At 45.5% G+C, this 26,325-nt stretch overlaps 1 protein-coding gene and 1 non-coding gene across 2 annotated transcripts; both read right to left on the reverse strand.

Annotated features, from left to right (window-relative positions):
* Positions 1 to 7,944: 7,944 nt before the first annotated feature.
* Positions 7,945 to 8,051, reverse strand: LOC144321369 (U6 spliceosomal RNA). The gene has a single exon (XR_013387036.1). It is a non-coding gene; the product is annotated as a U6 spliceosomal RNA (small nuclear RNA).
* A 6,542-nt stretch (positions 8,052 to 14,593) lies between these two features.
* TCL1A (TCL1 family AKT coactivator A) lies at positions 14,594 to 20,562 on the reverse strand. The gene is made up of 3 exons (XM_077908424.1): positions 20,443 to 20,562; positions 17,360 to 18,005; positions 14,594 to 16,815 (listed from the first exon to the last, which is right to left on the reverse strand). Exons 1-2 carry the CDS (start codon positions 20,560 to 20,562, stop codon positions 17,619 to 17,621), a joined length of 507 nt encoding a protein of 168 aa, XP_077764550.1. The 3' UTR covers positions 14,594 to 16,815; positions 17,360 to 17,618.
* Positions 20,563 to 26,325: the final 5,763 nt, after the last annotated feature.

Below are 26,325 nucleotides of genomic sequence, written 5' to 3' on the forward strand. Positions count from 1 at the left end.
CCTAGCTGACATGGATGGCAGGGGATGTAAGACACCATCATGGCTCTTTAGTTGGAGCAGACACTTAGGGAAGCCAAGGGTCAAATGGAACCCTGGCCAAGTCTGTCTAGCTCTAAGAGTAAAATGGATCCTCCCTGTGGCTGTTTCTGATCCCTGAATGTAGAATTGGGAAATCGTTAACAGCTGGAAGAACCCTTGTGCTGGTGCCATGACCTGTGGAGTAGGAGCCACCATGGGAAGAAGGGCTGAGTGGAACCCCCTGAAGCAGTCCCTCCTATTCCTCCTCTCACCCTTACGCTCAGTTTAGATAATATAACAGAAGCAATGCTGTGTCTTGGGAGGTTTTGTTGAGATTCATGCCAGAAAATAAGATTTCAAGGAATGGTGGTTTCCATCCATAAGTGGTTCCTGGTCAATCCACCAGTTTGACTCTTGGGGTGGGGGGTGGGGGGGGGTGAATGGCTGTCTTAACAAGATCCAACAGACCAGGTAGCTTAAACATTTATTTCTCATGGTTGTGGAGGCTGGGAAGTCCAAGACCAAGGCACAGCAGATCCAATGTTGGTACAAACCCCCCTCCTGGTTTGCAGATGACTCTCTTCTTGCTGTATCCCCACAAGGCAGAGACGGGAGAGAGGAAGCCAGCTCTATTGAGTTTCTTCTTATAAGAGCACTAATCCCAACATGAGGGCTCCACCCTCATGTCCTAAGTACCTCCAGAAGGCCCCACCTCCAAATGCCACCACACTGGGGACTGGGGTTTCAACAAATGAATTTCGGGGGGACACATTCAGTCCATGGTGGTGGCAGATGATGGTGGACTTCAACATGTAATCAGATGGTAGCCCAATCACAACTATCATACCATTATTTTCACTGGCACCAATCGGTTTCTCATTCTTGGTATATGCTCACTGGTCTGCTCAATGCATTCTTACTCTCCATGTGTAGAGAGGATGAAAAGTTTGCCTTTATCAGAAAGGCAAGCAGCACACATTCATTGTTTTGCCCCAGACCCCTCTCCTGGACCTTGAGCCTTGGCGTTTCACGGGGCATGATGCTGGGCCACCATATCTAGACTTCATGCTATTTGACCTGTTGAACAGGAAGTGGCAGGTCCCACGGCTGCCCCCGTGAGATACGTGTGTGTCAGAGAAGGGGAGACAACTCCCCCATGAAGGTTCAGGGCTGCCACTGGAGGGAAGTAGTTGGGGTCCTGTGGCTTGTGGCATGCCAAAACATCTCCTCTCAGCTGAAACACTGTTTGGAGTGGGGCCCAGAGGAAGTTTGGGATCTGCAACAAATCTGTCCTGCCCTTAGGGCCAAATGATTGGGCACATCTGAAAGGGGCCTTTCACATTACCCACTGCGTAGCTCAGAGCGGCTTTCCACGGGCAGCATGTGGAAAGCTAAGGAAGCCTATCGAGTGCCACATCTCCTTCGTGGCAGGAGGTGAAGGGCTGTGGAGGTAGGGGGGAAGGGGAGCAACCCTCCTGGGTTCAGCAGGCTGCAGTTTTTATATACCTCACCACCCCGCCAAAACTCATCAAATGGCACAACACAGCTCATCGGATTTTTACAAACACAGAAAACAAAGCCTATGATGACATGCTCTCAGAAATAAAAAAATAATAAATTTATTTTTTATTGGTGTTCAATTTGCCAACATACAGAAAAAAAAGAGATATATTTGACAAGATATTCTTAGCTGATATATTAGCTGATATATGCATGGATTTATATCCAGGCTCCCATATCTGTCCCCTTGGTCTAGGTGTCTGTGTTTAGGCCAGTGCCATATTGTTTTGATTACTGTAGTTTTGTAATCTATTTTGAAATAAGGAAGTGTGGTATCTCCTGCTTTGTTCTCCTCATTGAAGATTGCTTTGGCTGTTGGTTGCTATGCCACAACCTTTATGAAAGGGAGCGTGACAATAATGAGCAAGATTACATGTATTTTCACCCTTTATTCAGCAATAGTGCATTTAGGGATCAATTTCAAAGATATATTGATAAATATTGCTAAAGATTATGTCACAATTTTATTCATTGTGGCTGTATTCGTAATAGCCAGAATAGAAACAACCAAAGTGTGCATCAATAGAAGAACTAGCTGACTAAATTATGGTACCTTCACACAATGGCATACTCTATAACTGTTGAAAGGAGTGGGAGATGTCTCTACATTGCACTATGGAGTGGTCTCATGGATACTGGGTTTTTTTTTTTTTCAGATTTACTGAGGTATAATTTGTACAAAAAAAAAAAAAAACAAAACAAACCCTGCACATAGTAATGTATACGATTTCACGAGTTTGGGTATACGCACACATCCAGGTAACCATCTCCATGATCAAGGTAATAAACATATCCATCACCTCCAGGAAAAAAAAAAGATATAAAAAAAATAGGAGCCAGTACCCCCCGCAATGGGCTTCAGGCTTGGGGTGTGGTTAAAGGGATTTTATTTGTAATGTTTTCTTTTCTTTTTGAATTTTTTTTTAAAGTTCTTATCTATCCATTCACGAGAGATACAGAGAGAGAGAGAGAGAGGCAGAGACATAGGCAGAGGGAGAAGCAGGCTCCATGCAGGGAGCCTGATGTGGGACTCGATCCTGGACCCTGGGATCATGACCCGAGCCAAAGGCAAACACTCAACCACTGAGCCATCCAGGTGTCCCATGTAATGTTTTATTTTATTATAAGGAAAATGTACTTACAGCTCACTTGGTGCAGTAAAAGTTGGTATCAAGGAATTGAAAAACAAATATGCCCTACCAAGAAAGCAAGCTATCACAAATGGTTCTCCGTCCACTTACCTAAATAGCTACATAGCCAGTACCTCATACCTTAGTCCTTACCATGTAGGACAGCGGCCAGCAAACTCTAGTCCCTGGGGCCCAGCTTGGCCAGCCACCTGTTTTTATAAATAAGGTTTTGTTAGAACAGAGCCACACTCATCATTTACATGCTGTACATGGTTGCCCTCCATACAACAGAGGCAGAGTGGCTACAACAGCGACTGGTAATGGCCCTTAGAGCCAAAATATTTACTATTGGGCCCTTTAGAAAAAGTCTGCTCACCTCCGACTAGACTCCTTAACTGGTTTCTCTGGCACCTTCTGCTGGCTCTGGGCTCAGCGTGAGTGTCACCTCCCAAGATGGGCTTGCCTGAGGTCGGCCTGGTCCGCAGCCAGCCCTGTCCATGCTCCTGATTGCTGCCCTCCATCTACCCCATCACGGTGCTTCTTTCCGTGCTGGAATGGCCACCAAACTCAGGGCCAAAGATTGAGTTGAATACAGGAATACTGGATGCCAGAAGCAGGACAGGTTCTGGGAACATCTGGGCCACACCTTGTACTACAGGTAGCCTGTTTCCGAGGCTGGGAATGGGGGATAATGGAGGTACCCACTTCCTTTGAGGCTAAAAGGAGATAATCCACACTAGTCACATTATCACAGTAACTAGTGCGTTGTCACTACTGGTTAGTCTAACTCCCTTTCCTGACCGAGCTGGTGGCCGAGGTGCAGAGAGAGGGCTGGTGTGTCTCATTCCTACAGCAAAGTGAGTCAGTAGCTGGGACAGAAACACAGCCTGGATGCTCCGCTGCGTTCCAGACCTTCTGACCCATGCTGCCAACCGGGGTGGGGGGGATCCCCTGGAGCCTCTAGGAATCAAAGGAGCTACGAACATTAGGAAAAACTGGGGGCACCTGTGTGGCTCAGTGGTTGTGCACCTGCCTTCAGCTCAGGGTGTGATCCCAGGGTCCTGGGATCGAGTCCCACATCGGGTTCCCTGCATGGAGCCTGCTTCTCCCTCTGCCTGTGTCTCTGCCTCCTCTGTGTGTCTCTCATGAATAAAAAAAATCTAAAAAAAAAAGGAAAACCCAGGAATAATGAACGAAGTTCAGGATACAGTATTTATACATTTCTGTTTTGAAGAAAAAGGACTGTGCAAAAATATGAGAATAAAAATACGTAATATACAGATTTCATTCTCTTCTTTAAATATGCAAAGACCTTTGTTTTAAGCAGCCACAAAGCAAATAGTGTGGTGTTATTTCAACTTTACCTTTTCCTCCTGTGGCAGTAACACCTGGATAAATTCATTCCTAGGTAGCCTGGAGCCAATGGGGGCTGGGGGTGCTTGTCAGCCTGTTCTACAGTCTCCAAAGAAAGCAGAAATGTTGAAAAAAGGCAGTTGTAACTTGGAGCAAAAATCGACCTAATTATTTGTGATTATATGTCATGTTTTTAAAGGCGAGCCCTTCAATACGCCAATTGTGTGATTTTTTTTTACAGAGCAAATTGCATTGTTCTTGCAACATTTCTTCATTTCTAGCTACAAACCAACATTCTTTCCTTCCTGTTTAAATTATATTAATCAAAATAAAAGAGCAGCCAGACATTTGGTTTGTCCCTCAATGCCTTTTATGACTCTTTACAAAGTAAAATAATCTTAGAAAGTTTTTGATCTTTTCCTCCTTAAAAGCACACTCAATGACCCTTCCCACCAAATACAGAAAATATCATAAAGAAGGAATACTGATTTTTATTGAATCTACTATGTGCAAGGCTTCCCATCTGCTGGCTGATTTTTAAAAAAAATTATTTATTCATGAGAGACACAGTGAGAGAGGCAGAGACATAGGCAGAGGGAGAAGCAGGCTCCCTGTGGGGAACCTGGTGAGGGACTTGATCCCGGGATCACCCCCTGAGCTGAAGGCAGACTCTCAACCACTAAGCCACCCAGGAGCCCCTGCTGGCTGATTTAATCTTTAAAACAACATCATGAGATAGGTTTCAGTGCCCCGGTCTCATTGTGGGTAAGGAAACGGAGGCACTGTGAGGTGAAGCACTTTACTGTGGGTTTGAGTCAGAGGGCTGACTGGCATTCTATCTAAGTATGTTTGTCTTCTGAGTTCACAGTGGTAGCAGCACTGTGACTGAGAGCATGGACTAGAGCCAGGAGCCTGCTGTACTCCACGTCTGCTGCTGACCAGCTCTGTTAACTTGGAGCCAAGTGTGGAGTCTAAGACTCAATTCTCATGTGTGTAAAAGAAGCATCAGTATAATAATATCTCCCCTTAGGGTAGGTTCTTACAATGCTTCCTTTATGGCCAGGTGGGCTTGCTTCATCCCTGAGCCTGGCTCAGGCCCCTTTCCTGGCCTCTACTTGCTCCTAGAGGACCCCAGGACTTCCCACAGCAGACCCACATCCCACCTGATTTCCAGTAATTGTTCCTTAATGGGCTCTCTCTCGCCCTTCTTCCTTCTCAACACTCTCAGTGTGTCTACTAGGAAGAAAGGAGACAGAAAAAGAAAGGAGAGTAAAGAGAGAACAGGTAATTGGCCACAGCAGCTCTGGCTTCTAGGAGAGACACACAGTTTCTTTTTGGAATCATCTTTTATGTAGCAATACACAGGGATGCAGCATTGAATCGCTGAAAAGCTAGCCCCAGGCAAACAGAACCAAGTTGTTCTGCACACACAAAGTAAGAATGTTAGTTTTTGCAGGATTAGCTATATGAAGGAAGGAAGGGTCTGGGAGGGAGGGGGGAGCCCAGAAAGATGAGGCAATGGGCTTAGTGGGGAGTGGAGGGATGATGCTGTAACCATGACTGAGAGATTTGTTTCAAAACAAGTGTCTAATATCCACTTTTGGGCATCGTCTGAAGATTAACCCACAAACCTCCCCAAACCCTCAAACTTCACTCCAGACAAGCCCCCAAAGTCTGTCACCTGCATCCCAATGGTGAAGACATCCAAGCAGTGCCCAGTGTGAGGTGGAGTGATAGGTATGGAATAAGAATGAGAGATGTGAGAGAGCATCCATAAACCAAACTAGATCAGTAGATGCTGCAGCTCTGGAGTAAGGGGGGGATGATGATGATAAGTGTGAGACCCCACTGAAGTCTCTGGAGAGACAGTGAAAGGTGACATAGAGATGGCAGGAGTCAGGCTAAATTAAATCAGGTCTAAAGGATAGAGTTCCCCCACTGATGTATAGAGTACAGCAAATGCAGGGTATTTCATGATGAACCAGACATAATTATCAAATTATGAGCAGAGTCTATTATTTTTCTACAGGATAGGCTAAATTTGTGCGTGCCTTCCAAGATGAAGGTTTACTGTGATTGTCCATGACTCCCAAGGGTTGGAGGATCAGTAGAAATGAGACATTAAGATATTTAACCCAATACAATCCAACTGAGCAGGCAGTGAAGTGAACATGGCTTCTTGGTGTCCTTGGTTGGTAGGTGACTGTCAGGGGGAGGAATCATCAGGTCAGAGTTCCTGAGATTCCAGCTTTTTTGGCCCTCCAAGCCCAGAGGCCTATGTCATCAGCACCTCAACCAATGAACCTGCTGTGTAAGTACTGTGTCATCTTGACCAGTTTCCAAAAGCTGAGTTTGTGCAAAAAGCTCTTCCATATTGAAATGTTCAGTTTAATAGCTTCAAGTTTCAACTCTGAATGGCAATTGTAGTAAAGTATTTGTAAGAGCATTTTCTTGGAAAATACGTCACTAAATTTTGTAAATGGTATTTTCCATAGTAGGTTCACCTGCCAATACTAGGAGGATCCACTCACTGACAGTGATTTCACTGGACCAATTCACATGAACTTCTCTGGTGTAAAGAGTTGGGGAAGAATCTTTTAGAATTAGCATTCCTCTAAAGGTATTTACCCTTTGTAAAAAAAAGTTGTGTGAGCAAAATACAACAACACTAACAAAGCAACTTGAAAATCAGGGCAAGGTTGTGATAGTGGCATGGTTTTCTGGGATCTTCAAACACAAGCAGAGTAACTATGATAGAAGAAGAGAAATAGTATATAAAGTGAAAACAAAAAGAAAATCAGAAGAAAAAGATCTAAAGGATTCAAGCAATAGCAATGGATACAGAAGAGAGGTAAAGATGATCCAACATATGCATAATAGCTCCGCCCCCCAACAAGAAGAAAGTAAAAATAAGGCAGTAGAGAGGAACAAATAAAAACAGCTATTAAAGAAAAACTTTCCTGAAAACATATACACACACTAACTTGAACCTGTCTGTTTAAAGGGAACATGCTGTGCCTGGACCAGAATAGTCAACTGCAAGACACAGTCTATTAAAGTTATTAGACTTCATAGAATAGAAATCCTTTTGGCATAAGGTAAAACCACCAAGTAACTTGCAAGGTAATACATCTTCACAGAACACTCTAAGGTTAAAACACAATGGAAAAGATGAAATAACATAATACAGATACCCGAGAAAGAAAATGTGAGCCAATTTTTTTTTAATTTAGCCAAAGTGACCATCAAGTATAAAGGCTACAAACCATGGTGAAGTTGAGGTAATCAGGGAATAATGCTCCTGTGGGCCCTTCCTGAGTAATGTACTAACCAATATGCTTCAGACAATCAAGAAAATCTGAGAGAAGCTTTTCCTAAGAACAACTGATGAGCACTGAACATATTTAATGGTAGAATGAAGAGCAGTGGGCACAGTGTGAAAAATACTATGTATTTGTAACATCCTCTGATAACCAAGATGTAATTGAGCTATTGAAAATGGGCAGAGAAGGGAAATATTATAGAGAAAGTAAGTTTGCTGGTTGCCTTAAAGGTTTCATTTAGCACTGAATAGATAGCACATTAAATACTTCAGGGAGAAGGAAGAGAGGGGAAAGAAGAGGTTACTAATTTCAATATTGTTCATAGTAAGTGATTAAAAAAAGGTCTGCACCATCCTACATGGTAGCCACCAGCCATGTATGGCTATTTAAACTTAAGTTAATTGACTTAATTTTGAATTCAGTTTCTCAATTAGATTAGCCACCATTCACATTTCATTTCATATGCATCCAGTAGCTTCCATACTGGAGAACACAAATAAAGAACATTTTCATCATTCCAGGAAGTTCTTTGGACAGTGTTACAACCAACAGTATTTTTTAAAAATCTAGAATGCTTCAGGAATTTTCAGGTTATCCTTGTGCAGGGGCCATTCTAATATTCCCTATAATGTTCCAATTTTAGTATATGTGCTGCTGAAGTGAGCACAACCAATAGCATTTTTAAAAGGAGAAAGGACACCACCCTGAGATATTAGTATAAACATAACCATGGAAACAAAACATCCAATCTATGGTATTTGATTACAGCAGCCTGAGCAGATTAGAGATAGGAATTTTCTACACATTGGCCTATAGATTCAACACAATCTCTTCTCAAATCTCCCTGACTTCGTTGTAGAAACTGATAAGCTGACTTTGAAATTCATATGGAAATTCAAGGGACCCAGAATAATGAAAATAATCTTGAAAAAGAACAAGATTGGAACACTCACACTTCTCAATTTCAAAACTTATCACAAAGACATAGTAATCAAGACAGTGTAGTATTGACATAAGGATGGATGTGTATATATCAACAGAAGAGAACTGAGAATCCAAACATTAACCTTACTTTTACAGTCAATTTTTGACAAAAGTGCCAAGACAATTCAATGCGGTGGGGGGGGATAGTCCTTTCAACAAATGACACTGAGGCAACTTACTATATGCATGGATCTCTACCTCATACCATACATAAAAGTCAACTCAAAATGGACTACAGACTTTAATGTAAGAATTTAAACCATAAAACTCTTAGAAGAAAATGTAGAGCAAACCTTCATGACTTGGGTCAGGCAAAGCTTTCTTAGATATACTATTAAAGACACAAGTGATAAAAGAAAAAGTAAATTAGAATTCATCAAAATTAAGAAGTTTTGTGCTTAAAGGACACTATCAAACAAAAGAGAAGATGACACAGATTAGGAGAATATTGATAAATTACTTTTTTTTTTTTAAAGATTTTATTTATTCATGATAGTCACAGAGAGAGAGAGAGAGAGAGAGAGAGGCAGAGACACAGGCAGAGGGAGAAGCAGGCTCCATGCACCGGGAGCCCGACGTGGGATTCGATCCCGGGTCTCCAGAATCGCGCCCTGGGCCAAAGGCAGGCGCCAAACCGCTGCGCCACCCAGGGATCCCGATAAATTACTTTTGATAAGGGAGTTGAATCCAAATATATAAAGAACTCTTATAATTCAGTAATAAAAAGAGAAAATAATCCCATTTTTAAAAAATGAGCAATATATGAATCGCAGAGATGCAATGTACAGCATGGTGGCTATAGTTAGTAATACTGTATTGCATATTTAAAAGTTGCTAACAAAGTAATATTAAAAGTTCTCATAAGAAAAAATTTCATAACTGTTTATGGTAATGGGTGGTAACTAGACTTATTGTGGTGATCATCTGGCAATATGTACAAATATTTGATCATTTTGTCATATACCTGAAATACGTTATACATTGATTATACCTTCCTAACTCTGGGAAACGAACTAGGGGTGGTGGAAGGGGAGGTGGGCGGGGGGTGGGGGTGACTGGGTGGCGGGCACTGAGGTGGGCACTTGACGGGATGAGCACTGGGTGTTATTCTGTATGTTGACAAATTGAACACCAATAAAAAATAAATTTATTTAAAAAAATAGGCAATTCATCTTAACAGGCATTTCTCCAAAGAAGATACAAATGGCCAAAAATCACATGAAAATGTATAGATATCATTAGCTATCAGGGACGTTCAGATCAACACCACAATTCGATACCATTTTACACTGACTAGATGGCTAGAATCCGAGAGCCACATAATAAGTGTTGACAAGGATGTGGAGTTATTAGAATGCTCACATACTGCTGGTGGGAATGTGCAGCCACTTTGGAAAACAATCTGGTAATTCCTCACAAAGTCAAAAACAAGTTACCATATGACCCAATAATTCCACTCCCAGGTATATAACCAAGAGAAATAAAAACATATGTCCATGGGCCACCTAGGTAGCTCAGGGTCCTGGGATTGAACCCTGAGTTGGGCTCCCTGCTCAGTGAGGAATCTGCTTCTCCATCCCTCCTTGGGTTCTCTCTCTCAAATAAATAAAATCCTTTCAAAAAATCAACAGCAAAAAATATGTCCACACAAAAACTTACACGTGAATGTTTGCAGCAGTATTATTTATAATAGTAAAAGTGGAAATAACTCGAATGTCCATGAATTTATAAAATGTGGAATATTCATATGATGGAATATTATTTGATCATAAAAAGGAATGAAATACTGATACATGCTATAACACGTATGAACTTTGAAAATATTATACTAAAGAATCCAGTCACAGAAGACCATATTAAAGGATTCCATTTAGATGAAATATCTAGAATAAGCAAATCTATAGAGGTAGAAAGGAGACTAGTGATCGTCTGGTGCTGAGAAATTTGGTGGTATTATGGAGTAACTGCTAGTGATTACATAGTTTTTGTTTGTTTGTTTTTTGAGGTAATGAAAATGTTCTAAAATTGATCATGGTAATGGTGGTACAACTCTGTAAATATGCAAAAAACAACTGAATTGGACACTTTAAATATGTGAATTGTATGGTATGTCAATTATATTTAAATAAAACTCCTAGGGCAGCCAGGGTGGCTCAGCGGTTTAGCACCGCCTTCAGCCCAGGGCGTGATCTGGAGACCTGGGATCGAGTCCCACATCAGGCTCCCTGATGGAGCCTGCTTCTCCCTCTGCCTGTGTCTCTGCCTCTTTCTCTCTCTCTGTGTGTGTGTGTGACTATCATAAGTAAATAAAAAAAAATAAAAAAATAAATAAAATAGCTAGAAAAAGAGAAAAGGAAAATGAGAGTACATAAATAAAGAAGAAAAGATAGAAACAGATGTCAGTGAGCTAGAAAAACAAAAAACAAAACAAAAAAAATAGCATAAGTGAATCAGAAAGTTGGGTCTTTGGGAAATAAAGTAGACAAACTTAATTTTATGAAGTGCGATGAAACACAAAAAAGACAAAATAGGAAATGACAGGGGGCAATAATCACCCAGAGAATATTAAAACTTAAGAGACTATTGTGAATAACTATAAAAAGAAAATATAAAACCTAGATGAAACTGATGCTTTCCTAGGAAAATTGATTTAACTTAAATTGACCCCAGTAGAGAGAGAAAACTTAAACAGATCGATTTTTACAGAAATAGAAAATTCTACAAATGCTCTTTCTAAAAAGGGACCAGGCTTGAATGGATTCATAAAGGAATTCTATCAAGCTTAAAAAAAATTCTAATGTAACCTGCACTCTTACAGGATACAACACAAGAAGTCTTGAAATTATTGTTATAAAGTGAATATAACTTTGATGCTAAAACTTGACAAAAACTGAAGGGGGGGATCCAGAACACTTCCACTATGGTGCAAAAATGTTAAGTAAAGGGGCACCTGGGTGGTTCAGTGGTTGAGCATCTGCATTTGGCTAAGGTCACAATCCCAGAGTCCTGGGATCGAGTTCAGCATTGGGGTCCCTGCAGGGAGCCTGCTTCTCTCTCTGCCTATGTCTCTACCTCTCTCTGTGTGTCTCTTATGAATAAAATCTTTTAAATAAAATATCAGCAAAGAGATTCACCATCAACACCTTATATATCATGACCAACTGGTCTGGCATTCCAGGAATGCAAGAAACAGTCAATAACCTAATATTAATATGGTATTATGGGACGCCTGGGTGGCTCAGTGGTTGAGCATCTGCCTTCAGCTCAGGGCACGATCCCACGGTCCTGGGATCGAGTCCCACATCAGGCTCCCTGCATGGAGCCTGCTTCTCCCTCTGCCTCTCTCTCTGTCTCTCATGAATAAATAAAATCTTAAAAAAAAATATGGTATTATTAGAGTTCAAGGCAATATCATATGATCATCTCCTTATGTGGTCTATGTATACAATGGAACATTCCTCAGCCATTAGAAACAACAAATATCCACCATTTGCTTCGACGTGGAGGGAACTGGAGGGTATTATGCTGAGTGAAGTAAGTCAATCGGAGAAGGACAAACATTACATGCTCTCATTCATTTGGGGAATATAAAAAATAGTGAAAGGGAATAAAGGGAAAAGGAGAAAAAATGAGTGGGAAATATCAGAAAGGGAGAGAGAACATGAGAGACTCCTAACTCTGTTATTCTATATGTTGGCAAATTGAACACCAATAAAAAATCAAAAAAAGAAAAGAAAAGAAAAAGGCATGCAAAAAACCCATTCACGTTAAACTTCTAAAAAAAGGAATTGAAAGATGCTTCTTTAATGTGATAAAGTACAAATATGTAAGCTCCAAAGCCAGGATTATACTTAATGGGGAAACTCTAGAGGCTCTCCGGTTAAATTTAAGAAAATAAAAGAATGCCTAATACCTCCACTACTTACCATAGTGCTGGAGGTATCAGACAAGCGAAAGGAGTTACAACCACATAATTAGAGAAGAAGAGGTAATAATCTCTCTATTTGCAGATACTTCATTATACATCTGGAATACCCAAAGAGTAAATTAAAACTACTATAAACAATGAGATAATTTAGTAATAACAGACTAGGACATTGACATATTGGAAACAATAGGGATTTTATACGCACATAGGTACCACCCTCCAGGCAACGTCCTGTTAAAGATGACAAAAGGAAAGACAGCATTGCAATAACAAAAATAAATAAAATGCCTGAGAATAGTTTCGACAAGAATGTGCCAAACCTTTATGATTAAAACTATAAATTCCTGAAACATACAATGTAGACTTAAATAAAAACCAAGGCACAGATGACAAGAGACCTGAGACACATCAACCACACGCCGTCTGTGCCTTGGTTTAGACCAACCGTGGAGACATTTGAGACCAGTGAGGACATCTGAAAACAGACTGGCTATCAGAGGGTATTAAGGCACGGAGGGGGGCACTTGGCTGGTTGAGTACTAGGTGCTATGCTACGTGTTGGCAAATTGAACTCCAATAATTTTTTTTTTTAAATAGGAAAAAAAAAAAGGAATCACAATGAATTTTGTTAGGTGTGATAATGTTATGGTGGTTATCAGGAATAAAAGTCTTATATGTAAAGATACGTAATAAAAGGCTTGTGGGCAAAATTACCAAATATTTAAAATACTTGGCACGGGATGCCTGGGTGGTTCAGTGATGGCGTATCTGTCATTGACTCAGGTCATGGTCCTGGGATCGAGCCTTGCATCGGGCTCCCCTGCAGGGAGCCTGCTTCTTCCTCCATGTCTCTGCCTCTCTCTCTGCGTCTCTCATGAATAAACAAAATCTTTTTTAAAAAGTTGAAATTTAAATTAATAAAATAAAATACTTTGGCAAAACAAAAGAAGTGGACCCCTGTTTTGTGTGTGGGAGGGGGAAGGAAGCAGGATCGGCATGGTATTGAAAACCACGGGAGCAGCTGCATCTGATGCCAGGCACCGCAGGTTTGCACCCCAGTTCATCTCTGTTAGCTTCAGGAATGTTCTTTGCACCCCCTGCCCCCCATTCTGCCTCATTGGTTTGTCCCTTTCTGCGGAGCTCTTCATTCTGTGCATACACCCAGGCTCGATACCCACTTTGCCCCCCAACACCCTGGAAGCCAGGCTTCTCTGAGCCCCGCCAATTAAGTCCAGAGCCATGTCATCCCTCCTTGCCTCCCCTTCTCGCTCGTTCACCCCTGTCACAGCACTAAACTCCCTGACGACACCATTAGTCTCTAGGGACCAGATCCCACTGTCACTCTTCTTTCCTCAGCCCCCAACAGTGTGTTCCATGGTCTTCATCTCTCTCTCTCTCTCTCTCTCTCTCTCTCTCTATCTTTTTTTTAAAGGTTTATCTATTCATGAGAGACACACACACACAGAGGCAGAGGCAGAGGGAGAAGCAGGCTCCATGCAGGGAGCCCGAGGCTGGACTCGATCCCAGAACCCCAGGATCATGACCGGACCCAAAGGCAGATGCTCAACCAATGAACCACCCAGGTGTCCCTTATCTTTTTAGTCTTGACCTGTGTCCTGGATTCATGTTCAATCAACAGCCCATCAATACTCACAACTGGAGGAATCACAGGCCTCTCAAACTCGACACAGGCTGGAGCAGGGCTCTGGTACATTCCCCTTTGTCCAAGCCACATCCTCGCCTCAAGCGGGGGCCCCACTCTCCACCCAACTGTCTCAGCCAACGCTCAAAGTCCCTCTTGCCATGGAAAACAGTAGATTCTTCGATGTATTTAGTTATTTCATTAGGGCCACTTATTCTTATAAAACAGCCTTTCTTTTAACGAGCAGGAATCCTTTGGCTGTTTCTAATTTCAAATTAAACCTGCACCACAGGCATCATTTCCTTACCCTGGGACTCTCTTCCCTGGTTTAAGAAGCTAGCTCTCTCATTCTCAAGGTCCTGTCTTCGTAGGCCACCCCCACTTCTTCCCCATTGGACCTAACCCCGTCAGATCACCCTGTTTGGTTTCCTCTGTAGCACTGTGCACATAAGCTTCTTGTTGGTCTTTTTTCCCCCCAAACGAAAGCTACGTGATAGCAGGGCCTGTGCTCTGGTCACTGCTCTATCTGTGGCACCCAGCAGAGCTCCCAGTGTGGATCAGACGTTTCCGAAACAAGCATTTGGAACAAGACCAGTCAGTCTGCTTGGGCTTCTAGAACAAAATACCAGAGACTGGATGAACAACACACATTTATTTCTCAAGGTTCCAGAGGGTGCCAGCAGACTGGGCAGTTGGTGAAGACCTTCGAGAACTTTCTTCCTGGCCTATAGACAGCTGTTGGCTCCTTGTGTCCTCAACTTGGCCTTGCCTTGGGGCTTGTGCATGGAGAGCTGCTCTTTCTGTGTCTTCCTCTTCTTCTCAGGGCACTAATCCTATCATGGGGTCCCACCCTCGTGACCTCAGCTAATCCTAACCATTTCCCAAATGCCCCACATGGGGCCTGGATGTTAGGGCATCAACACATGAATGAGGGGTGGGAGTGAGAGGGACACAGTCTGCCCAAACTTTCCTCTTCCTGGGCCAGTTCCTAAAATGAAGCAATTGGCTGATCTCCGACGTTTCTCCTGTTCTGACATCCTGATGTTGTCCCTACCAAGAGGGGTCTGCCTACGGACAGCTCCCACACACCAGACTCTTACGCTGGCAAGCACCATGCAAGCCAATGGGGTTCCAATCACAAGAGGCACAAACCCTGTCACATGTGGTGTCCAACGTTCACCTGTCCTCGTAAGACTGGGATCAAGGAATATAAAATAGGAGAAGCGGTGCTTTCCTCCTATGATGCTCTTATTAGGTACCTAACAGTATACACATCATTACCCCCATACCTCTCTGTGACGAAGAAGCTACGGACTCTGGCCACACACAAGTGGGGAGGACCCATGCACCACACAGGATGGATTCCTTCTACTGGAAGCATCCCTCTGTGATACCTGAGGCCCTATTTACCGGCTCCTGGGGCGGGGGCGGGGGCAGCTAATCTTGTGATGGAAGCAGGCGGGGACAGGGCATGGGGTGGGCTGGGCTGTAGGAAAGGGACTCCCTCCAGCTGAGGCCTGGGGAGCTGGGGACAGCTGCGAGTGGGAACAGGGACTCCTGGTGGCCCTGGAACTACACATGTCAGGACAGAGCCCATGGGTGCCAGAGCAGGGAGGGGGGGACCAGAGGGTGTGACCTTGAATGCAAGGAGCTGCTGGCAAAGACTTTCAGAGGTCACTTACTCCCTCCAAGAACACTGGGGTTTTGAGATTTTGGATTATAGGAAAAAAAAAATTCTAGCCTTATCACCAAAGTAAAAGAAACACAATGAATTCATGAGTATTCTTTCCCTTCCAAAATGTCTTCTCTGGGGCAGCCCCAGTGGTGCAGCGGTTTAGCGCTGCCTGCAGCCCAGGGCGTGATCCTGGAGACCCGGGATTGAGTCCCACATCGGGCTCCCTGCATGGAGCCTGCTTCTCCTCTGCCTGTGTCTCTGCCTTTCGCTCTCGCTCTGTGTCTCTCGTGAATAAATAAAATAAAATCTTAAAAAAAAAATGTCTTCTCTGGTGACCGACGGCCTGTCCCTGATTCTCTCCTCTGGCATCTAGGTCACGAATAGAAGCTGGTTGGGCACTGAGGTAGACAAACTGTTTTACATTTAATTAATCAACATTACAAAGTGTTCACACTACATACAACTTCGTGACATCCGGGTGTGTGGGCAGCATTTAAAAGCAGCCCCTGCACCCTCTGTCCCTCTGTCCCTCCACAGATGGGTGACCGAGGGTGTCTGGTCTCGCCTGCTCAGCCCCCCGCTCGGTTGTGAGCTGGGGACTGTGGACTAGCGGGCTTCCAGGTCCTGGGCACAGATCTGGGCTCCTCTCGGGCCTTCCTGTGACCTGCACCTGTGCCCACCTGCGCAGGGGGGGCTTTTGCAGGCAGGGGCCTGTGCAGACATGCTGCCTGTCACACAGCTGGTGCAGGGGTTGGAAAGCCTGGCCCAGGCTCAAGTGAGCGGGCCTGCTCTCCCCTGCAGCCAGGGGCACAGGGAGCTGAGGGAACAGACTGAGAAGCAGCCACGGGTATGTGACAGGCGACACTAGTTACTGGGAGGGGCAGAATGGAGACAGAGGCCAAAAACCATCAGGGCGTGGGGAAAACCAGAGGCCAGGTGCTGCTGGGACACCCGGAGGATGCCGTACCAACCTCTCCAGTGCCAACCTGCCGGCGGGGGAGACTGGGGGGCCACAGGCAGGTCCAGCAGGCCCTGTGTAGGGCTCATCCTCGGCCCCTCAATCCCCCCCGGACTGGGGAGTAGTGGAACAGGACACGCACAGCCGGTAAACGAAGGTGACCGCAAGCACGAACATCCCCTCTGCGGGCCAGCAGGACGTGGCCTCGGGGGATGCAGGAGGAGACAGGAGCGCGGGACCTGGGCTAAGAGAAGACAGAGTCAAAGGCAAAGGGGAGGATGTGGCACGGGCGAGGGCCGGGGTGGAGGGTGGGTGCGAGCGGAGCTGCTGGGGGGAGTCTGGACGGGGAGCTTGGGGGTCGGCCTGGGCCCCCAGGGCTGAGCCCCTGCGTCTGAGCCGGGGCAGATGACCAAGAGAGCGAGAGGCCTGGTGTCAGCGCACTGGGATTGGGAACCCGGCTCTGTGACCTGCCCCAGTTATGGTGCTTCCTCGAGGCTCGTTTTTGTAACCTAGGAAATCGAGTAATTCCCAGCTCAGTCGAGGTGATGATCAAGTGGGAGCACCCATAACGTGAGAGGCGCTGTACAGACGTGCACCCCTGCGGGGAAGGGGGTCGCGGACAACTGACTAGCCCCCAGGGTGGTAATGGGGAGAGCAGGGACCCTGAGACCCTCAGAGGACAGTTCCGTCGGGGTGGGAGTCAGCACTGCCTTCATGCGAGAAGGGTGGTCCTTCATCCCGACCTGGGCACTCTGGACCAACAGGTGCTGGGCCCCGAAGGTACTCACCTGGTCACTCATCCTCCAGGTCTGGCAGCTGCTCCAGGAGCATGTCCTCCATGCCACTGAGCTGCACGGGAGAAGCGGGTGAGAGGCCCGGGCCCTAGGAAGTCTCCTTCCATCCTTCTATTCCTGCCTCCTGGGCCTTCCAGGAGCTCGGAGCAGCAGGCAGGAACCTGCGTGGGGGCGGGGGATTCGAGGAGCCCCTCCTCCCACCAGCCTTCACCCCCTGACTGCCCATCCGAGAGGCCTCCCTGTGGCTGAGACCTCAGAAGGTGGCCCAGTCAATGTCTTCTGATGTCTCCCCAGTCCAATCCTTGAAAAACCTGCAGTTGTAAACTCCTTCTACTTGTTTAGCTTTTGGTGAGAGATGGAGGGAATGGATTGACCTCAGAGGCCAGACATGGGGGCCGGGGGAGGCGAGGAGGACAGGACAGGCCCACCCAAGATGACTCGACGGTGTCCGGGAAGAGGACACACTTGCCTCAATGTGGTACACTATGCGCCAGAAACTGGAGTCTGAGCCTCGGTATCTTCTTCCAGGGTAGAGCTGCCACATGGAAGGCAGCAGGCATGGGGCTAGCAGGCTGGGGCACATGGCCTCCCCTAGGGGGACATCTTCCTGACGCATGAGTACCTGGAGGCTGCTCTCCGTCTGAAGGGAAGGGAAGACCAGGGCATGCCTTCAGGGCCCAGGCTCCCCAGCACCCAAATACCCAGGGTCCTTCCTGCCACCCTCACGGCCCAGCTGACATCTGAAATGCTGGCGATCACTCTTCCCAGCAACTTCACCCCTTGCGCCATGCATGCCCCTCTCAGGCATCGGGCCAGGCGGAGATGACCGGCACTCACATGAGTCTAGACACCCAGATGGGGCCACACCAGGCCCACGTCTTCCTGACAAACTGAACATTCGTCCCTGAGCTTCCTTAGCTGCAGTTTCTTTGATTCTTCTTTATTTTGTCACAGAGCCCAGCCCCTTTTATTTATTCATTAAAAAAAATTTTTTTTTAAGTAATCTCTACACCCAACACGGGGCTTGAACCCACAACCCTGAGATCAGGAGTCGCTTGCCCCACCGACTGAGCCAGCCAGGCGCCCACAAATGCCCCATTGAAACAAATTTCCCCAGCACCCACAATCAGGTGAGAGACCACTTTTCCCCATCTCCACCAGTGCCCCTCTACTGCAGTAAGCTAACCTGCCACCTCGTTGGTCATGTGCCCCACGATCAGCTCACAGCACAGCAGCCAGGGTGTGCGTCTAAAAATCATGTCACCTCCTGTTTGACACCCTCCAGTGGCTTCTCATTGTGGGCAGAAGAAACTGCAGCCTTTACCATGGTCCACAGACCCACTAATGTGGGCCCGTGCCTCCCTCATCTCTTCAGTCCTCCACCTCCCACCCTGTTCCTCCACCTCCCACAAAGGCCTTCTTGCTCTTTCCAGGACATGCCACATCCCCAGTAATCTCTTGCATCTGTGGTCCTCTGCCTGGAACATTCTCGCTGAGATCTACACGCGGCTCACACCCTTCCTTAGATAGGTTTCTGCACAACTTTTTATCTACAGGGACAAATTTCTGCAAAATCCAGCTCTATGAAATACACATGAGGCCCGCATATCTAAAAGTGAGACTTACAAAGGTTTCAAATAAAATGATTGGACAAAAGCATGACAAACAAATGCAAATTAATTCTCTGACGGGGTCTTGCCTGTAGACCACACGCCACTCGTTACTGCCTCTCATCCTTACACAACTTACCACCAGCTTCAATTATTTTATTGTTCTGCACCCCTCAGCAAGCATCAGCTTGCTGAGTAGCAGGATTTTATCACATTCCCCACAAAACCTCATAGCCTGGAAAGCAGGCTGGGTCTATAAACTAGGCATTCGTGTCTGCTCAAGAACTACTTTTCCAAAGTGGAAATCATTTTTTGTTTTTTGTTTTTAATTTGTTTTTTGTTTTTAATTTCCCATCTATGAGATAAATTAGAATTGTTAAATAATTCAGATCATCCTGCAAGATATGAGTGGAAATCACCATTCTTGCTGTGTTCGTTTATAGTTTTCTAGAGCCTCTAGACCACTTTTAGTCTGCGTGTTCATTTTTTTCTTATTTTTTTTATTTTTTTTAAAATTTATTTATGATAGTCACACAGAGAGAGAGAGAGAGGCAGAGACACAGGCAGAGGGAGAAGCAGGCTTCATGCACCGGGAGCCCGACGTGGGATTCGATCCCGGGTCTCCAGGATCGCGCCCCGGGCCAAAGGCAGGTGCTAAACCGCTGAGCCACCCAGGGATCCCTTCTTATTGGTTTTAAGTCAATCTTTACATATTAAGGGCAGCCCCGGTGGCTCAGCGGTTTAGCACGGCCTGCAGCCCAGGGTGTGATCCTGGAGTCCCGGAATCGAGTCCCATGTAGGGCTCCCTGCATGGAGCCTGCTTCTCCCTCTGCCTCTCTCTCTCTGTCTTTTGTGAATAAATAAATAAAATCTTTAAAAAAAAACTTTACAGGGATCCCTGGGTGGCGCCGCGGTTTGGCGCCTGCCTTTGGCCCAGGGCGCGATCCTGGGGACCCCGGATCGAATCCCATGTCGGGCTCTCGGTGCATGGAGCCTGCTTCTCCCTCTGCCTGTGTCTCTGCCTCTCTCTCTCTCTCCCTCTGTTACTATCATAAATAAATAAAAATTAAAAAAAAAAAACTTTACATATTAAGAAAACAGGCCCTTTCAATCACATGGACACAAAGCCTGCCCCACATTGGGCTAGGGGTATGTTTCACGCAGGATCTATGAGGACAATGCAAAAACCTCCACTTTGTGGTCTTGGTGTCCTGTGCCCTAACCAGAGATTTAAATGCCAAGAGACACGGTGGTGGGGACCTGGGATTCCAGGCCTCTCACATCCTGCAGAGCTACCATGATATTTTTTTTTTACCTTTGTTCCTAATTCGGCGTCTGCACCGCTGCGTTCCGGGTGAAGCAGGCTCCGCTGCCCCCCACCCCCCCGCCCGCCCCCGGGAGTCGGGGCAGGTGGTCCCACCCCGGATGCCCACGCCGCGCGCCCGGCCCGCCCCGGGGCGGCTGTACCTCGATGGTTACGGGCAGCCAGGTGCGCTGGTTCTCGTCCACGTACACGGACGTCTCCCAGATCCACAGGTGGTCCGGGTGCAAGGCCGCGTGCGCCCTGAAGAACGGGAGCTCGCCCATGGCGCCCCGGGGCACGGGCGCGGGAGCCTCTGCAGCGCGGGAGCCCCTGCAGCGCGGGGTCGGGTGGGTCGCGGTGCGCGCGGGCGCCCCCGGGCGGCGGGGTGGGAGGGGCCGGGGGGGCGGGGCGGGGCGGGGCCGCGGGCGGGTCTGCAGCTGGTCCTGCAGTGGGGCGCCCTGGCCAGGCCTAGGCTCCGGCTGTCCCCCCCTCCCCGCTCCCCGCTGCTGCTGGGGAGCCACCCCCTTGTCCGTGCCAAAGGCCTCTCGGCTCTCCGGGGCGCCCAGACCCCACTGTCCGAGCCCGCCACCGCGTGTGTGTGGCTGCTCACGTCCCACTAGAGACCGGGACGCCAGGCCGCTGCTGGGAACTCACAGTCGATGCCAGGCAACCCAGAGCCGGGCCCCCCTGCACATCTTCCCGGATCATGCGAGCCTGAACGAAGCCTGGACCCTCCCAGGTCCAAGCATCCCCTTCAGCCTCTGGATGGGGTGTCCGACTCGGTCTCCTTGGCCAAGTGCTACTCATGAAGCCCCGACACCCCACTCACCCCCACCCCCCTCCGCAAACACATTTTCCACGGCTTTGATGATGGTGTGGTCATCTAATAGCTATTGTGAAACACGATGGTGAAGAAACATGGGGTTTTTTTTCCCCTTTATAGGCTTTGAATTCATTGCTGAGCACATCCTTCAAAATGAATGCTTGAAAAGAATCCCTTCTCTCCGCCCCAAGATCAATGGAATTGAAAAGTCCCTGGGTTTCATGATCAAACCGGCTCTCTGTGAATTACAGCAAACAAGGAAAACAATGTCACTTCATTTTGCAGTACACCGCATGCCCATTAAGGGAATTAAGAAAATAAAGTACAATGAGAAACATGTAAAGCGAGGCCCGGCCTCGTTGCTCAAGCATCACCCCTGGCTGCAGTGTGGTGCTTCACCTTCCAGCTCCTTCCTGACTCTCTGCCCAGGCACTAAGAAAATACTCTGTGATCTTTCGAGATATCACAGAAATGAAAATGAGCTTAACCCTGATCCTCTGACAGCAAAGGTATGTATGTGCTGCTCTGCCCACTCCAGACAACCTAATTCCCAAGAAAGTGCTGAGGTGGCCTACAGTAATGGAGATAAATATATAATTGGATTTACCAGGAACACAAAAATAGGAGACAAAACCCAAGCCAAGGTGGAGTGGAGGAGGCAGACGGGAGCCCAGCAAACCTCCTTCCCGGAGCAGCCTCTGGTGGTGCTGGTATTTCATATTCAGACTCGTGGCATTCAGAGTGATTTCCCAGTGGTTGGTTCTTAATTCCAGACCCAGGTAGCCACTGGGAGCAAGATAGTATGGTAATGGCTGGGGAATCTCAGCCCTGTCCTGAGCTTTGAGGTCAGAAACGGTGGTAACAAGTCTGGCTTAGACAGTGTGGCAAGGGAAGGAGGTAGCTAGGAGCCCGCGTGGCCACTGACCCAGCCACATCGAGGACCCCAGGACCCAGAAGGCCGATTTCTGGGGTCTGCCAATTTCATTACCACTCCTTCTGCTCTTCAGAGAGGCCACAATAGTAACAAGTAACAGAACAAGAATCACACTCCTTTGCCTGAATATCCTTCTGAATGTCCTGGGAATACATATGATCCTTACATCCCCCAGAGTCCTTTGAAAGAACAATATATGTCTTCAGCGTTGCATGAGAGCTTCTTAATATTGAGCAAGAGTGTACATCATTCTTGTGTAGGATTTAACGAATCACTTGAGAGGGGATTCCAAAACATGAAAGTGGCACAAGATGACTGAGGAGTTCATGGGTCAGCATCGGGGGAAGGGGGCTGGGGTCTTCTTTATGGAAATCCATGAGAAAGGAATAGCTTCTGTGTGGTCTAATGGACAGGCAAGCTCTCCAGCATAAAATCTACCCCATTTTAGGGGTCAGAGGTCATTGGACCTAGCTTTTTTTTAATTTTATTTTTATTTATTTATGATAGTCACACAGAGAGAGAGAGAGAGGCAGAGACATAGGCAGAGGGAGAAGCAGGCTCCATGCATCAGGAGCCCGACATGGGATTCGATCCTGGGTCTCCAGGATCGCGCCCTGGGCCAAAGGCAGGCGCCAAACCGCTGCGCCACCGAGGGATCCCTGGACCTAGCTTTAAAGATTTTTTTTTTAAGATTTTATTTTTTCGAGAGAGAGAGAGAGAGGCAGAGACACAGGCAGAGGGAGAAGCAGGCTCCATGCAGGGAGCCCGATATGGGGACTCGATCCCGGGTCTCCAGGATCATGCCCTGGGCTGAAGGCAGATGCTCAACCACTGAGCCAGCAGGGATCCCCTGGACCTAGCTTTAGAGTTATATACTCCTTTCTGGCTCTTTCCTTTATCTGTCTACAAGCGCCCTGAGGACAATCAAGTGGTGTTTCATTTAGAAAGTAACACAAAGCAATTATTTTGATTTTTTAAAAAAATACATAGAATCCTTAACTGATGCTTTCATGTTCTGGCTTTACATCCAGGTTCAGCTCTGCCTCTATCATCTGTGAACTTGGGAGCTCCTTTGCCCCCTTGACCTCGTTGTCACACTTGTGTAGTGAACGGGCCACACTTGGTACCCTTGAAGTCCATTCTAACTCAATGGTCCCTGGTCCTCTGATAAAGTTGTCTAGTGGGAGGTTAAGAATGGCTTTGGGCAGAGTGGTTCTGCATATGAAGGACCGCAATGGAATCTGTTCTTTAGGAGGATGGAGGACATCTTCTTGGTTGAGTCCCAAGGAAGAGCCTTGAGGGTGAGTCACAACCACTTAGTGTGTAGCTAAGTCTGTCCAGCTAAGTCTCAAGCCTTCCCCCAGATCAACTGGGTCAGAATCTGCATTGCAACAAGATCCCCAGAGAACTGGTGGGCATGTTAAGCACTGGTCTACATGGGGAGGAACAAGGGGAGAGATGATGGGTGTCAGCCTCATTCTAGCACTTCCCTCTAGATTTCTCTAACTCACACATACCTTGGATATGTGTCTCTGTATCATTTAATTTTAGGCTCTCTTATTTTCTGTCAACATCACTTCTAATATATAAAGCATTTTCCTCCTAAAACCCTGGTCATTAGTGTCATCCTAACCATTGGCAATGACCAGCAAGCTGTAAAGAAACCACTTAGGGCTCCATAGGTGTCCAGGCCTCTGGGCCTTACAATGAATCATCCCAAACCACTAAGATAGTAGATTGCAACCATCGCTGCTTATTAGAATCACCTGGGAAGCTTTTATAAATTACCTGTGCCTGGACTACACTCCAGACCGTTTAGCCCAGAATCTCTGATATTGAGGCTTTGGTGTCCTTTCTTCTTTTCTTTTCTTTTTTTTTTTTTTTTTGAAAGGATTTTTCAGGTGATTCTAATGTGCAGGCAGGATTGAGAACTGCTTCTCTGAGATTTGAGTGACTGTTTTTAAGGTGCAAACAAGAATTATAAAACTAGATAACCATGAAAATGTTAAAGCTCTTCTTTCTACCATCAATTCTCATTGCAAACTTCACCCAAGCACACACTTCTCTCTCTATGCCCTGATATGTAGATGTTAAGACATCCATGCTAGTCACCTAGAGTGAATTTTGTTTGTTCTGACATCTGAATCACGTTTTAGATAATTAAACCTGATGATGAAGTGATCCCAGGGGGAAAGGGATGTTATGGCCTTTTTCCCAAGGGATGAAATTTTATCTGCGGATTGATGGGGAGTGTGGGACAGGTGGAGCTCAGAGACTGGTCATTGCCTTGCCTATTGCATGGCTACTATCTCTCTCTTCAAACTTTACAGAATTTTCTTTATGTTTTAAACATTTTTCAAACTTTTCAGTGTGTATGGGGATCTTGTTAAGATGATTCTAATTCAGTAGGATTGGGTTGAGACTCGGCATTTCTAACAAGGTCCAAGTTGAGCCTGAAGCTGATGGTCTGGAAACCACCTCTAAGTAGCAAGGCCTTGTACTAACCCCAATACACACACCACAAAAATGCAAAGGATACCCGTAGCCCGGACTCAAAATGCACCAAAGAGTTGACGCTGACAAATTGGGTGCCTGAGCAGCATGTAGTAGAATTGCAATAGACACTTTGAGCTAGAAATGAGGCATCAACTTGCCCTGATGAATTAAAGTTTACCTCAATTTGTATCAGAAATATTTCCCAACCCTGGGATTATTTCATACCTTGGGTATTATGCCCACAGTATTGCTGGTCCTACATACCGGTTTGTTTCTGGTTCTTCCACCGTCAATTCTTCTACAATGAATTCCGTTGCATTCATTTGACCTCAGAAAAATATTTCACATCTCTTTATTCCTTTCAGAAAACTGGCTCATAATCTTCATCCATCTCACAGATATAAACTAAGTAGATTAACTAGGTACTACTTTCAGCTTCCACACTGAAAATGTCCTTTATACCATTTATATGATAGCTCTTGACCTAGATTTTCAATTTTAGGATATTTTATTTTTTTCCCAAGAAAGTATTATTATTTCCTTCAGATGAATACCTACAAGTAGGATTGCTGGGTCATATGCTAATTGTATTTTCAATATTTTGAAATTATTAATTTTTTAGATTTTTTAGATTTATTTTTTAGATTTTTTATTTTTTAGATTTATATATGTTTTTAATTTCTGTATAAGTGTTATATTAGTTTTAAATGTAAAATATAGTGATTCAACAGTTCCATACATTACTCAGTGCTCATCACAATAAGTGGACTCTTCATCTCCATCACCTATTTCACCCATCCCCCTGCCCACCCCGTCCTCTGGTAACCATCAGTTTGTTCTCTAGAGTTAAGAGTCTGCTTGTTTCTTTGTTTCTTTGTTTTGTTTCTTAAATTCCATGTATAGGTATAATCATATTGTATTTGTCTTTCTATAACTGCATATTTCACTTAGCATTATACCCTCTAGTTCCAACCATGTTTTCACAAACTGCAAGATTTTATTCTTTTTTATGGCTGAGTAAAATTCCATTGTGTATATACACCATATCTTTATCCTTCATTTATCTATGGACATTTGGGCTGCTTCCATACTTTGGCTGTTGTAAAGGATGCTGCAATAAGCATTGGGGTGCATGTATTTTTTCAAATCAGTGTTTTCTTATTCTTTGGGTAAATACCCCATAGTGTGATTACTGGATCATATAGTAATTCTTTAATTTTTTTGAGGAACCTACTTACCGTTTTCCACAGTAAGGCATCAGTTTGCCTTCCCACCAATAGTACATGAGGTTCTTTTTTCTCCGCACACTTGCCAACACTTGTTTCTTGTGTTTTTGACTTCAGTCGTTCTGACAGGTGTGAGGTGATATCTCATTATGGTTTTGGTTTGCATCTCCCTGATGATGAGTATGTTGAGCATCTTTTCATGTTTCTATTGGCCATTTGGCTGTCTGCTTTGGAGAAATGTCTGTTCATGTCTTCTGCCCATTTTTATTTGGATTATTTGTTTTTTTATGTATGTTGAGCTGTATCGGTTCTCTATATATTTTGGATACCAATCCTTTATTAGATATGTCACTTGCAAGTGTTTCTCCCATCAGTAGGTTGTCTTTTAGTTTTGTTGATTGTTTCCTATGCTGTGTCGACTTTTTATTTTGATGTAGTCCCAATAGCTTATTTTTAATTTTGTTTCCCTTGCCTCAGGAGACATATCTAGAAAGATATTGCTATGGCTGATGTCAGAGAGATTACTGCCTCTGCTCTCTTCTAGGATGTTTATGGTTTCAGGTCTTAC

This window comes from Canis aureus, chromosome 9 (assembly GCF_053574225.1).
Source record: "Canis aureus isolate CA01 chromosome 9, VMU_Caureus_v.1.0, whole genome shotgun sequence".
In the NCBI taxonomy this organism is placed as follows: domain Eukaryota; kingdom Metazoa; phylum Chordata; class Mammalia; order Carnivora; family Canidae; genus Canis; species Canis aureus.